The sequence below is a fragment of the Brachypodium distachyon genome, chromosome 1, assembly GCF_000005505.3.
Source record: "Brachypodium distachyon strain Bd21 chromosome 1, Brachypodium_distachyon_v3.0, whole genome shotgun sequence".
Classification (NCBI taxonomy): Eukaryota; Viridiplantae; Streptophyta; class Magnoliopsida; order Poales; family Poaceae; genus Brachypodium; species Brachypodium distachyon.
In genome coordinates, this window is record NC_016131.3 from 30,345,679 (window position 1) to 30,359,165 (window position 13,487).

A 13,487-nucleotide genomic window follows, 5' to 3' on the forward strand; every position below is an offset into this window, starting at 1 on the left:
GGAGGTCGCCTCCCTCAAGGCAGAGTCGGAGGATGCCGGGTTCGGACCAGTGTTCGCAGCTCGTGCTCGCGCCCCCTCGGATAGCCGTCCGGAGGTGGTCTTGCTCCTGCTTGCCCAGGCTTCGGAGATTTGAGAGATGATACTCTGTTTGAAGGGCTCCCCTCAGCTGGATCTTCCCCCATGTCGTACGACGGATGAGGCGAGTAGGGTGCTTACTTCACAGGTGGAGCGCCTTGAGCCCGCTGTGAAGAGGTGCCTCCTGAGTACGGGCGCTCGACTTGTTTCGCCGGCAGTCGCGGCTGTCCTGGACGGCGGTGCCGGGACGAGTGGACTTGAGGGTGAGATGACTCACGGGGCGAAGAAGTTTCTGGCGGACCAGGGAGCTTCTCATCGCGCTCTGGCTCAATGCTTCGTGCGTTGCCTTGAGCCCGCTCTTCAGGAGAGCGACGGTGCGGCTTGAGTCTTGTTGCCTTTCGAGGCGACAAGGTACCCCAGCTGGTTACTTATGCGATGTTGCATATCCACTTATAACATAACCTCATGACTTGCATGTTCTAGGCTTAGACATAGAGGTTGTAAGGCACCTTTTTTTATGTGCTTTATGCTTCGCTATGTAGTCAACATTGTCGGAAATGTCAACTTAGCTCACCATGCGGCCAACATTATCGAAAATGTTAACTTGGCTCAACATGTGTTCTTTGGAGTACTCTATTTCCTTCTCGGCAAAGTATTATATTTCCTTAGTTTATACAGCTCGCGATCGTTCGCTATAATCAGACTTTCGCGTAATCAATTGCTGTCGCCGTTGGGATACGACTTGACTTCGGTGCCTTAGGCCATGGTTACGAGCCATGTATCCTATTACCCTGGTGGGGGTCGCTATCGATATGCCGGTAGTGATCCGGACATTTCGACCTGCCGTTTGGGGAAATTCATGCGGAATTTCTCCTCTTCAGACTTCAGGAAGCTATGTTTTCCTGCGATTATTATGGAGCCTTAACTCGGTTACTATCATGCAGGCCCGTGCGCGACGTCTCGCGCGGGTAGCATAGTTCTCCGAGGTAAGTAAGCTCATGCATAACTCGCTTATTTACGGTTCTCCTTAAATGCATCTTAAGGAGTTTCCGGTCCTCGGGGGACTTGGTTCTACTTGGCGGATGGCCTCGAGGCACGCTAGGATCCACCGAGGAACGGATCGCTGGTGGCGACTTATGTCCGAAGACATCTTTAGGTGATGCCTGAGCCAATGTAGGCCCTTCGGCGTCCCTTGGTGAGCGGCACTAGGGCAGCAACTCGGTTTTGGGGATCGTCCCTTCGTGACATTGCTGCTCGACGGGATTCCCTTTACGACGGTGGGCCGTATGAGTGTCTCGTGTCACTCTTTATCAAGGACTCGTTTTTATTGATTCCTTGCTTGCTTGTCTTAAGATATGGCCCGATGGTCACTTACAATATTGTGATTGCGTCTTGCACCATGGTGGGCCAATAGAATCCCTGTCGTAAAGCTTTTGCCACGGTAGCTCTTGGCGCAAGATGATGGCCGCATACTCCGGAGTGGATCTCCTGGATGAGCTCAGCCCCTTGTCGGGGGTTATGCATTTGAGTAGCGCGGCCGCACCCTTCTTGTAAAGGATGCCATCGAGGAGGACGTACATCTTTGCTTTTGAAAGCAAAGTTTTGGCGCTTGGGCCTCCCGCCTCCTCATCCTCCTCTCCTTTCAAGGCGCGGATAATTGGCGTCATCTAAGAGGGTGGATTGTCGATGTCCATGTTGGTCTTTGAAGTTTCGTCAGAGTCATCGGCTTCTTCTCCTATGGATGGGGCGCGGATCACCTCGAAGAATGCGCCGGGTGGCAGAGGTTCCTTGGAACCGGCCGTTCGGGCAAGGTGATTTTCTTCTGTGGGATGTGTCGTGCCTCCATGCCCAGGAAGTACCGTTCCACTTTGCGAACTTCTTCAATATACTTCTTCACCCTTTCATCAATGCATTGATATGACTTGTCCATTTGGTTTATCACCAGCTGGGAGTCACCTTGGATGAGAAGGCGTCGAACACCCATGGCCTTAGCCAACCGGAGTCCGAGAAGGAGTGCTTCGTACTCCACCATGTTGTTGGTTGCGTTGAAGTCGAGGTGGGCGGCGTACTCCAGGATCTTCCCTTCGGGGCTGATGAGTACGACTCCAGCCCCAGCACCGTTGAGATGCTTGGAGCAGTCGAACCTCATTATCCAATCTGGTTCGGGGGGCCCGGCCCTGGGTGATGTCTCTTCGAGCGGGGCTTGCGGCGCATGCCACTCAGCCACGAAGTCGGTGAGGACCTGGGATTTTATAGCCGTTTTCGCGGTAAGCTCCAGTGAGAAGGGAGCTAGTTCCGTTGCCCATTTGGCGATTCTCCCGGTGGCTTCCTTGTTGCCGAAAACTTCTCTGAGGGGGAACGTCATCGGCACCATGATGGTGTGGCCCATGAAGTAAAGATGGAGCTTTCTAGAGGCCATGAGGAGGGCGTACGCGATCTTTTCGATCTGAGTGTACCGACCCTTTGCTCCTCCCAAAGCTTCGCTCACGTAATACACCGGGCGTTGCGACCCATCTTCTTCCTTCACGAGGGCTACACTCACGGCGACCGGAGTCACGGCGAGGTACAGGAGCAAAGGTTCTCCCTGCTTCGGGCTCGTGAGGAGTGGAGGAGTCGACAAATAGGTTTTGAGTTCCTCGAAGGCCCTTTGAGCTTTGTTAGTCCACTCAAAGTTGTTGAGGCCCTTCAGGACTTTGAAAAAACGAAGACCCTTCTCGGCTGATCGGGCGACGAATCGTCCAAATGCCGCCATCTTCCCTGCTAGGTGCTGCACATCTTTGACGGAGCGAGGAGGCTCCATCTCTAGGATGGCCCGAATTTTTTCCGGGTTGGCCTCGATCCCCCGTTGGGAGACGAGAAAACCCAAGAGTTTTCCTCCTCCAACTCCGAACGTGCACTTCTCGGGATTGAGCTTCACGCCGTATTTGCGGAGGTTGTTGAAGGTTTCTTGCAGGTCTTCGGGATGGGTACTCGCCGCTTGACTCTTGATGACGGCGTCATCAACGTAGACTTCGGCGTTTCTCCCCAATTGCCCTTTGAGGATAAGGCTGACGAGGCGTTGGAAGGTCGCACCGGTGTTCCTCAAACCAAAAGGCATTCTGCGATAGCAGAAGGTGCCAATGGGAGTGATGAATCTGGTCTTCTCCTCGTCTTCCTTGGCCATGTGGACTTGGTGATACCCTGAATAGGCGTCCAAGAAGTTTAACCTCTCGCATCCTGCTGTGGAGTCGACTAGCTGGTCGATCCGCGGGAGAGGGTAGTCGTCCTTGGGGCATGCCTTGTTCAGATCGGTGAAGTCGACACACATCCGCCACTTGCCGTTTGCTTTCTTCACCAAGACTAGATTGGCCAACCACTCGGGGTGCCAAACTTCTCGAATGAGTCCGGCCTCGGAGAGCTTCGCAATTTCTTGCTTGATGACCTTGCTTCGTTCCATGGAGAGTTTCCGGAGTTTCTGCTTCACGGGCGCCTTGTCGAGCCTTACGGCGAGTCGATGCTCCATGACGTCGCGTGAGACTCCTCCCATGTCGGAGGGAGACCAAGCGAAAAGGTCGGAGTTCTCCCGGAGTAGGTCGATGAGCTTCTTCTCGAGTTCGATCGAGAGGTCGGCTCCGATCTTCATGATGCGTGTGGCGTCGTCGTCGGAGACACGTATCTCCTTAAGCTCTCCCTCGGGAATGGGCTTATGGATGTAGCGTTCCGGGTGATGGGTCTTGGACTCCCCTGTGCCTGAGAGCATGTGAACGCTTTTGGACGCTTCTCCCTTCTCGGCGCACTTAGTCTCGTGGCGATATAGCGTCTTCCTATCGGAGGATTGCTCGCCACGGACCGTGATCACGCTTTTTGGGCCCGGGATCTTCATGCATAGGAAGTTGTGGTGGACGGCAGCGCAGAGGCGGTTCAGGGTTATCCTGCCAAGGATGGCGTTGAAGGAGGCCTCCATGTCCACCACGTCGAAGCGCACGAGATCGGTCCGATGATTAGTGGCATCTCCGATGGTCGTGAGGAGCTCAATTTGGCCGAGCGGCTAGATGGACTTACCTGGGACGAAGTCGGTTAGGGGATAAAGCGACGGTTGCAAGGAACCGTTCTTGTATCCTCCCCGTGGCTCCATCAGCTTTTTTAGCATGCTCAGGTACAAAATGTCGACGAAGCTTCCTCCATCCACAAGTATTTTCTTGAGCTCGCAATTTGAGACGATGGCCGTCACGAAGAGGGCATCGTCGTGTGGGAAGCGTATCCCCTTAGCGTCTTCCTCGGTGAAGAAAATGGGTACACTTGTCCACTTGGGCGGTGGTGTTGGAGTGAAGGTTCCAACGACGTTGACTTCGCGCGCATACTCCTTGCGTTGCCTCTTTGACCCCCGGCCTATGGCGGAGCCCCCGAGTATCACCCCGACATGGTGAGCGGGTTCTTGAAACGGGAGGTTCTCTTCCTTGGGCCCAGGGTCGGCAAGGATGACGTTGGCGGGGTGCGGGGCCTCGGGCGCCTTCTCGTCCTTGCGTCGGGCCTGCATTCGTGCTTGGAACTCTTCACGAGTTGTGATGAGCGTATTGCACTCTTCGGTGTTGTGGCTTGCCGAATTGTGGATGAGACATCTCCCGGCGCCTCCCTCGGCGGGGCGAGGAGGCTTCTTGGGCTGCCAAGTCGTTTGGGATGAGTTTTGCCCTTCGACGGCAAAGATCTTTCGAGCTTGATCGCCGAGCGGCTTCTTCCCTCGCCTCCTCTTCCTCTAGGAAGATGGTGCGGATGCTTGGGGCTGATCCGCTGCAGGAGTCCATTCGGGCGTGGCGTGTCCTTCTTGGCGATGTCTCCATCTTCGCCCTGAGCGTATTCTTGCAAGATCTAGTAGAGCTCTTCGATCGTCTTTGGCGGATTTCGACTTAGAGCGCGGTTCACTTCTCCCTGGAGAAGGCCTTGCATGCAAGCGTCGATCACGGTCGTCGACGGTGGGTTAGCGATTTGGCTTCGGACCTTCGCAAAGCGATGGAAGAAGCTTCGGAGAGACTATCCCAGCCTTTGTTTCACGGCGTAAAGCTCGTGAGCTTGCACGGGTTCTTTGAAATTTCCCTGGAAGTTGGCGATGAAGACCTCCAGGAGGGGCTCCCATGAATGCACGGAATTTTTCCGCAGATTAAAAAACTAAGTTTGCGCCATCCCGGTGAGCGCGAGCGGAAAAAGGTTGCACATCTCCGTGGGGCCTCCACCCGCTGCTCGTATCGCGGTGGAGTAGACGTCCAGGAATTGAAGAGGGTTGCACTCTTTGTCGTATGGCCGTATCGTCGGCGGCTTGAACCTTGGCGGGAAAGCCGTGTCTTGGATCTCCCGCGGGAGCGGGGGGGGGGGGGGGGGGGGGGGCGGCCACGACCTCCGTCATGGCGCCCATGCTTGCGGTGGCGTCCGGATTGGTGAGAACTTCTCCTTCCTCGGGAGCCCCTGAGGTGCTTGCTTTTTTCGTTTGTAACCGTGTAGATTTCGCGGCAAGTTGGACACCTGATGAAGTAGGCTCCGTCGGTGCCATTAAATCTTCAATTGCGGCGAGGGTCCCCACGATCGGCGCTACTGTTGTTCTTCTAGAAAACAACAAGAGTACGGGGTGCCAATGCTCGATGGCACAAATACGATAATAATATGTTGGGGTGTACGCCGGCCTTATAGCGAAGGTCGCCATACACTTGGGACAAGTTGACACGTCGATATTTTTTTAATAGGTTCGGTCGACCCTGCGGGTACGACTTAGTCCTATGTTAGGAGAGGTTTCGAGAGGGTCGTTAGCCAAGTGTTTGGGCCGAACTCGTCTTTCCAAATCACCTATGGCGAGAGATCTCTAGGGGTCGCCTCGGACTTGAGCCGAACTTGTCTTCCCAAGTAGCGAGGTTGGGATACCCTCGAGACTCTAATCCGATCCCTCTACTTCGAGTCGGGGTCGTACTAGACGGCCCGGAACCTCGAAACTAGGCTTCCCAAATCGCGTCCCCGAGGTCGAGTCGAGACTAGGCTCGACCCAAGCACTCGAGAGTGGGCTCCTTAGGTTGCTCTAGCCCTCTCCCCTTTGATCTTATTCTAATGGAGAGTAAATGATACATGCCCCCATGGGGGGTATTTATAGCCTAGGGATCCATGACAAAGGACCATGACTATCTTTGAAGGAGAGGAAAAGTGAGAGTAAGGCAGTGAATTCATTCCGAGGGTTTTCTCGGCCCTACTCTAGCTCCTTTGACCATTGCATGGGAGATTTGACCCTTTGACTCCTTTGACCGGTGCTTAGTTGGCATGACTATGTCTTGTTGGCGATTTGACCGGCAATTGGAATTCGTTGACTTGGTCGTCGTCACGTAAGATTGCGGTCCACCCATGTAAAGATTTTATTATATTGCGACAACTACCAAGGAATTTTCAATCTTTTCAATAGAATAGTTTATTTAATTAATAAGTTTTGGTATGGAAAAATATATTGCTACTCTAAGAACATTCATTATACAAAAGTCTAGCTGCGCAAACTGCACGGGTCAACCCCGCTAGTTCTTTTGTATCAGACCCGAGCGCCATCGTAGGAATTTCTCTTTTGATTGAATCCGTACGTTTCTTCTCCAAAATTTATTTGTATTTTTCCTGATGCTTGCGGTTAGTGCACAAGACAAACCAGGCTCGCTATATGGTTCGTTTCTCTCTTTGATATCTTAATACCATTTTGGAATGGGCTGACGATCAATGGATCGAATTGGCTTTACCATTTAAGTTTTACCATTTCGGAATCCACTTCTTGATCTTGACGAACGTCCGACTTGTTCGCCTTTTTTCCGCTAGCTCAAGAAATATTTTGTCGATCCCTTCGGTGAGATTGTGTGTAATTGTGTCTACTACTATCGTATGAAATTTTATGACCATCCAACGGTGCTATCTCTGAAAAAATTGAAAATACCGAGTGTTGTTCGAAGCCATACGGAAATGATTGAACGAAATATTGTTTAATGTCCATCGTGCCTTTTTTTATGAAGGGCTATGGAATAATCTGAACCGTACTTGTGTTTTTCGTAAGAGGAGGGGGTTGCATTGAATCAGAAGTGTTAACTGCAATGCACGTATATACAGAATGATACATGGAACAAGATCAAAACATGCACGTGTTACCACGCTGGTAACTTAGGAAATAGCAATGGCCATGAGACAAATCATTAGATTATTTTGCATGTATATCTGAACCATTTCGCATAACTTTTCCCCATAGCTAACAAACTATGGCATAAATTCCACCTGAATATACAAGAGATTACATACTTTGTTCATCTGACAAAAGTTTACATGTCTTCGATCGACATCGATCGGATCTTCAGTACAATCTTCTAGTCTTTCTATTCTACTAGAAATCAAGGTGGACGTGGTCGAGCACGAGCAGGGTGATCGGTCTCCTCGATCAGCCGACCTGTGAATTGCTGCCGCCTCTGGCATGCATGTGTGCCGCTTCTTGATTTGACGTTGGCGCGGCCAGCGGACCTGTGAGTTGCAGCTGCTTCGTCTCCTCTTGTGCCGCCGGCCAGCCCGCGATCCACATGGAGAGGATGATTGATCGGGTTCTGGTCTTTATCTCAGTTCTTGGCCGCCGATCAATTTCTTGTGCTGTTCATCCGCCGAGTTCTTGGCGCTGGTTGATCTGAAACTAGATCACTTGCGGACTCGCTCGTGCACCACTCCGCGGCGATCGTCCTCGAGCTTCTCCCACACTTTGAAGGGCACCAGCCTGTCCGTCCAGACCCTGCCCTCGGCCGTCTTGTACGCCTCGTGGCACAGCGCGTCCGCCACGGCGTTGCCCTCCCGGTAGACGTGCTGTACCTCGCACACGTCGAAGGAATCAAGGAGCCAGATGATCCTGTCCAGCATCTCCGGCGAGATGCGCGTCTGGGCGGACTCGCACCGCAGCAGCCGCACCAGCGTCAGGTCGTCGCCCTCGACGAGCAGCCGGCGACATCCCAAGTCCAGCGCGAGTTGCAGCCCGCGGATCAGCGCCCTGCCCTCGACGACGCCGACGGGAGCATGAGCCGTCTGCTCGGCGAAGGCCAGGAGAACGCGCCCGTTGCCATCGCGGATGGCGCCGCCGATGCTCGCGCGTCCGCTGCCGTCGTGGAACACAGAGCCGTCGAAGTTCAGCTTTGCCCATCCGGGACGAGGCGGCGTCCATTTCACCAACGTGATCCGTGGAGACGACGGCGGAGGATGGTTGCTTCCCGGCGAGAACGTCCACCGCCTGCAGCATCGTGGCTGGGAGACGATGTCGAAGCCATAGCCCTGAGACGTGGCCATAGCTAGCTTCAGGGGAATCGGGGGAAGAGAAACTCGACGAGACGAGAGAACCGAAAGACGATGGGAAGAAAGGGCGAGGAGGGGGAGATGGAGAGCGGAGGGCACGAAAGCCCTCTCCTTATATCTCCAGTAGTCCGAAGTCAGCTCGCTAACCGTGTTCAGCTCTCTCACACGGTCGATCTCGTAATACGATTTGTGCAGCCGGATGCTTTAGTGCGACGGCCGCCATGCCGATCCTCCTGCCGCCGCCCCGTCGCTCCTCACCCCGACCGTGCCGCATTTCGCCCGCCTCCTCCTCACACAAGCGCCGGCAATCCCGCCGCTCCTCACCGCCGTCCTGCCCGCCTCGCCGTCCCTCCTAACGCCGCACCTCCTGCTCTCCCACTCCCCGCCCCTCCCGGCGCTCTCCCTCTTCCGCCGCTTGCTCGCGCTCCCCCATTTCCCCGTCCCCGAGAGCTCTCTCCCCGTCCTGCTCCGCCTCCTCGCGCACCTCTCCTTCCAGCCGCTCGACTCGCTCCCGCCCGCCCACCCCCGCCCACCCCCACCTCCTCTCCGTCGTCCTCTCCACCGCGCTCTGCGCCTCCGCTCCCGGCGCGTCCTTCGCTGCCGCCGTCAGCTGCTTCGAGTCCGCCGCCAGCGTCTGGGCGCGAGCTGAACGCGCTGCTCCGCGTCTTCTGCGCCCGTGGCCGCGTCGCCGAGGCGCGCGCTCTGTTCCACCGGTACTGCGACGCCTACCCGCCCGACACCCGCACATTCAACACGCTGCTGCTCGGGTTCAAGGAGGCCGGCCACGCCCAGGCGCTGGACCTGTTCTACCATGACGCCGTGCTGCGCGGATTCGTCCCGGACGCTGTGTCTTACTGCGTGAGGATGGACGCTCTCTGCAAGAAAGGGAGGTTTTTGGACGCCCTGGAGATGCTCGACGAAATGCGCAGGAGGGAGAACTGCGAGCCCACGCTGCAAGTTTTCACCACCCTGATATACGGAGCTGGGATCGCGAGGGACGCTGCTCGTGCACGTCGCTTGTTTGATGAAATGGAGCAGTGCGCAGTGACTCCAGACCGTGGAGCTCACGATGCGCTCATGGGGGCCTATGTGAGGGCTAGGTATTTGCAGTCCGGAATGGCGGTGATGGAAGAGATGGAGCACAAAGGAATTGGTCTGGATGATGTTACCTACAACACAATGTTGTGTGTTTTCGCAGGGTTGGTGACTTGGAGGGGATCTGGAAGATATATAGCAAGATGATCTGCTCAGGGTTCATGCCAAGGACCAGGACGACAATGTTGCTCATGAAGGTTTTCTGCGAGAATGGGAGACCGGATCTTGGGTTGGAGCTGTGGGATTATATGATCGGGAAAGGATGTGTACCTCATCGGCATGCCTTGGATGTTCTAGTTTAATAAGAGGGAAAACTTTACAAATTAGATCAATCCAAAGAGATCAAGTGATCAAATTCCCGATCAACCTGATGGAGTGAAAAGGAAAACTGAAAAGCAACTAATACTAAGGTTCAGAACACCTAAAAAGCCTCATGAAATAGGCATACCTCATCTCTAATTAGCGCAAGACATCCACTATAACTTGTAAACTCTCGGTCTGAAAAATTCTTCTGTTCCTTTACTAAGAAGGAGATGTGTAGAAAGAGTGTTGTGCTGATTGTATCTATATGTCCAGAGATAATATCTGTTTTGACTTTTGACGATCCCATAGCCGAGAATTATTTAAGAAGGATCAGTTTGGTTGCTACCATGGGAGTACTTTGCCTGGCTAGGAGGAGCAGGAGCTTCCCTGGGAACTGCCATTTGCTCGCCTGGCCTGGACAGTCCGGCAACTTCATTAGCCGGGACCAGAGCATGAAATTGGAGGCCTGGAAGTGTCCGGCAGCTGAAGCGTGGGATACTAATCCCGATTAAGAGAGCACAGCACAGTTGCAGCACGAATATCACCGCAGCCAAACGACCGGAGGAGCGCCGCCGCCGAGAATACAGAGTACTCCCTTGAGTCCAAGCTCCCAAATGTGAAGCTGCGGTTTGTGAGCATACCATTGATGAAGATGCCGCGAAATCTCTCCCTACCGCGGCACTGGCGATGCCATACCTTCGATGGTGGCCAGGACAGGAGAACACGGGAGAAGAATGCGGCGAGATACATCTCTGCTTGGCCGCACAGAGTTCTGCTCGAGATGCAAAGGCTAGCTAGCTTGTGACTGTGAATTGTCCTGCACGGAGTTCTGCTCAAGATGATGAAGACCACCGTGTGTGCGTCGGTGCCACGCTCAGGATCCTCGCGATATCGGCAGGAGACGGTGGCAACAGGCCCGGATGGATCCCCCAACGGCCTGAACGAGGTTAATCTCAGCTGGATGACGGCCTGACGCCTGTACGTGCTGCCTGAATCGGGTGCCCTTGTAGGTACAAATCCTGGACGAGTGGACGACGACTAGAATCAGTATGTATGTAACGTAGTACCCTATCTATCTATGCGAAACTGCGAATTAATGGTTATGCAAAGAACAATTGAACAAGCGACTGATCAGGCGGGACTATTACTTAATACTCATTCGAAACAATGAGAGCACCAATACCCCATGACTTCATTTCCACGATCCACTGTTCCATTATAATTAAGCAAACGATCGACATGCTCCCTGACAATGTACCACACATTCTAAAAGAAAACAATGCACCATACAGGAAAGAAGCAAAGCCGCGATTCTAGCGGTGCCGGCCCCGCTAGAGCCAATCACAGCCTCTCATGTGCTAGGCAAGCCCCACCCCCCCCCCCCCCTCCCCCCCGTGCTCAGCAGGGAACAAAGTGAATGGGAATGGGGATTGGGATTGAACTTTGGTATTTTTGTACTAATACATGTTGTTGCTTGTACAAATTATTTAATAGTCCAAACAAACTCAAAATTTAATGAAATTTTGAGGGTGGACTTAAAATGAGAAAATCCATCTTCAGTAAAAGTTCCAAAAAATTCTGAGCAATTTTCAAATCTGGCATATATTGTTATTGGTACATATCATATGAATGATATATGAAATGGTATATTAATATATGTCATCGGTGTATGATGTATTTAATGGTATATGATAAGAGAATGGTATGTGATATGTGTCATTGGTGTATGATAGATGATATATGAATGGTATGTCATTCGTAAATGATATACGAATGTATATTTCAAAGCAAGTTTGAAAATTTGGCATATATTTTTATTAGTATATGGCATATGAATGGTATATGTCATTGGTATATTCGTTTATGTTTCGGTATATGATATATTTACTGGTATATGATAAATGAATGGTATGCGATATATGTCATTGGTGTATGATATATGATATGTGAATGGTATATGTCATCCGTGTATAATATACGAATGCTATGTGTCAGGTATATTAAATTCCAATGGTGGATTTTCAAACTTGCTCTGAAATTTTTGAAACTTTTACTGAAGGTGGATTTTTCTATCTTAACACCACCCTCAAATTTTCATAAAATTCTGAGTTTGTTTGGACCATTAAATAATTTGTACAAGTAACAAAATGTATTAGTACACAAATAGGAAAGTCCAATCCCAATCCTGTTCCTTGCCTTTCTGCTCACTGACGCACGAGCACGTGGGGGTTTGCTTTTCTTTGCTGTGATTGGTGGAAGCGTTGCCGGTACATACCGGCACCGTTATAAAACAAAATACAGTGGTATGTAGAAAGTTTCAGTGCGAGTAAACAAAAGATACTCCCAAGTTTGCGCAGGGTGCCAGGGTTACTGGAACATCATCCTTGGTCCAGCTGAAGGGTATTGAGACTCCAACCACGAGAGCTGTTCAGAATCTCCGTCGCCATCTTCTTCAGCAGCGTTGAACCATGAGATAAACACCTACGGACTTGAGGCCTGACGACTGTACGTGCTGCCTGAATCGGGCACCGCCACGAGGTACAAACCCAGGACGACTCCATGAAACATACTTAATCCTCCATCGATCAGTACGTAACGTACATACCTTATCTATCTATGTGAATGGTACGAGTAATAAACATTTCGCCTTCAAAGAGACGTCATTGGTGAGGCAGCAGGACGATTAATTCACCCATTCGATCAATGAGAGAGCTAGCACGAATATCCGATGACTTCATTTCCACGATCCAATGTTCCCATTATTACAATGAAGCGAACGATCGAGTAGTAATTAGGCAGGCTGCTGCTTGACAAATTAAGCGCTACATTATTAAGAAGCCAGTGCAAAAACATGCCGCACGGCCGGAATTAACTGATGAGAGCAGCCTGACTAACACACAAGAGCACTCTGGCTCTACTTGCCTCCACCGGCGCCGTGGAGGCCCTGGAAGTAGCCCTGCGGGTTGGACTCGAATCCGGGGCGAGAGATGTAGCTGGCGCCGCCGCTTCCCGGCGCCTTCATCATGCCGCCGCCGGTGCCAGACGACTTCCCAGCACCTCCGCCGCCGCCGCCCTTGGCGGCACCTCCACCTCCGCCGCTCCTGGCGCCTCCACCGCCGCTGCCGCCTTTTCCACCACCTCCGCCGCCGCCGCCTTTGCCGCCCATGTCTCTCAACTCGATCGGTCTAAGGAGAGGCTACTCTTGCGTGGAGTTTCAGGCTGTAGCGTGGAGTACAGAGCGAGTGCTGCCCTGCTCATTTTATAGGGGGGAATTCTGGGCGACGCTCGCCGAGTCGCCGGGGGAAGCGGGAGCAATCAAAGCCGGCTGCTCGCGTCGGCGAGTGCATGCGCGGCCGCCCCGCCCGGCCAAACTCCGATGCGGCCATGCGTATCCGTGAACGTGAGTGTTTAATCTTTGCGTTTGACTGCGACTCCTCGTCCACCTACGCTCAGAGAAGTGCTTTGATCGTCTTTTTTTTTTTTTGAGTGGATGCTTTGATCGTCTTCTGAAGCGCGGCGCTGCGATGCCTGACTGACTGGACGAGCCCGTCGGCCCATATGGGCCTGCTTTTCCCGGAAACCAGCCTCTCGTTTCTTTCGGCCCGCGATACCGTGCGAGCCTCCGTCCTTCGCTCAGCCTTAGCCGTGGGGCCACCTCCTCTCAAAAAAGGGTATGGGGCCACCGTCACCTGCAGTGCGCTGTATAATAA

The 13,487-nt window shown here is 52.8% G+C and overlaps 3 protein-coding genes across 3 annotated transcripts; 1 reads left to right on the top strand and 2 right to left on the bottom strand.

Moving 5' to 3' along the window:
- Nucleotides 1–7,737: 7,737 nt before the first annotated feature.
- Nucleotides 7,738–8,373, bottom strand: LOC104582129. Its single transcript, XM_010231473.1, has one exon. The coding sequence runs from the start codon at nucleotides 8,371–8,373 to the stop codon at nucleotides 7,738–7,740; it is 636 nt and encodes a 211-aa protein (XP_010229775.1).
- Nucleotides 8,374–8,433: 60 nt separating this feature from the next.
- Nucleotides 8,434–9,776, top strand: LOC106865643 (pentatricopeptide repeat-containing protein At3g61360-like). The gene is made up of 4 exons (XM_024457630.1): nucleotides 8,434–8,502; nucleotides 8,588–8,906; nucleotides 9,011–9,479; nucleotides 9,578–9,776. The coding sequence occupies exons 1-4, from the start codon at nucleotides 8,434–8,436 to the stop codon at nucleotides 9,774–9,776; spliced, it is 1,056 nt and encodes a 351-aa protein (XP_024313398.1).
- A 2,722-nt stretch (nucleotides 9,777–12,498) lies between these two features.
- On the bottom strand, nucleotides 12,499–13,143 carry LOC100831908 (glycine-rich protein 23). The gene has a single exon (XM_003560489.3). It carries the CDS (start codon nucleotides 12,941–12,943, stop codon nucleotides 12,692–12,694), a length of 252 nt encoding a protein of 83 aa, XP_003560537.1. The 5' UTR covers nucleotides 12,944–13,143; the 3' UTR covers nucleotides 12,499–12,691.
- Between the last annotated feature and the right edge of the window lie 344 nt (nucleotides 13,144–13,487).

Bases quoted from the DNA above. Each gene is read 5' to 3' on its own strand.
- LOC104582129 (XM_010231473.1), bottom strand. From the start codon at position 8,373: ATGGCCACGTCTCAGGGCTATGGCTTCGACATCGTCTCCCAGCCACGA.
- LOC106865643 (XM_024457630.1), top strand. From the start codon at position 8,434: ATGGGAAGAAAGGGCGAGGAGGGGGAGATGGAGAGCGGAGGGCACGAA. The intron at 8,503-8,587 runs GTAGTCCGAAGT...CGGATGCTTTAG, and splicing joins GCCCTCTCCTTATATCTCCA to TGCGACGGCCGCCATGCCGA. The intron at 9,480-9,577 runs GTATTTGCAGTC...GTGTTTTCGCAG, and splicing joins GGGGCCTATGTGAGGGCTAG to GGTTGGTGACTTGGAGGGGA.
- LOC100831908 (XM_003560489.3), bottom strand. From the start codon at position 12,943: ATGGGCGGCAAAGGCGGCGGCGGCGGAGGTGGTGGAAAAGGCGGCAGC.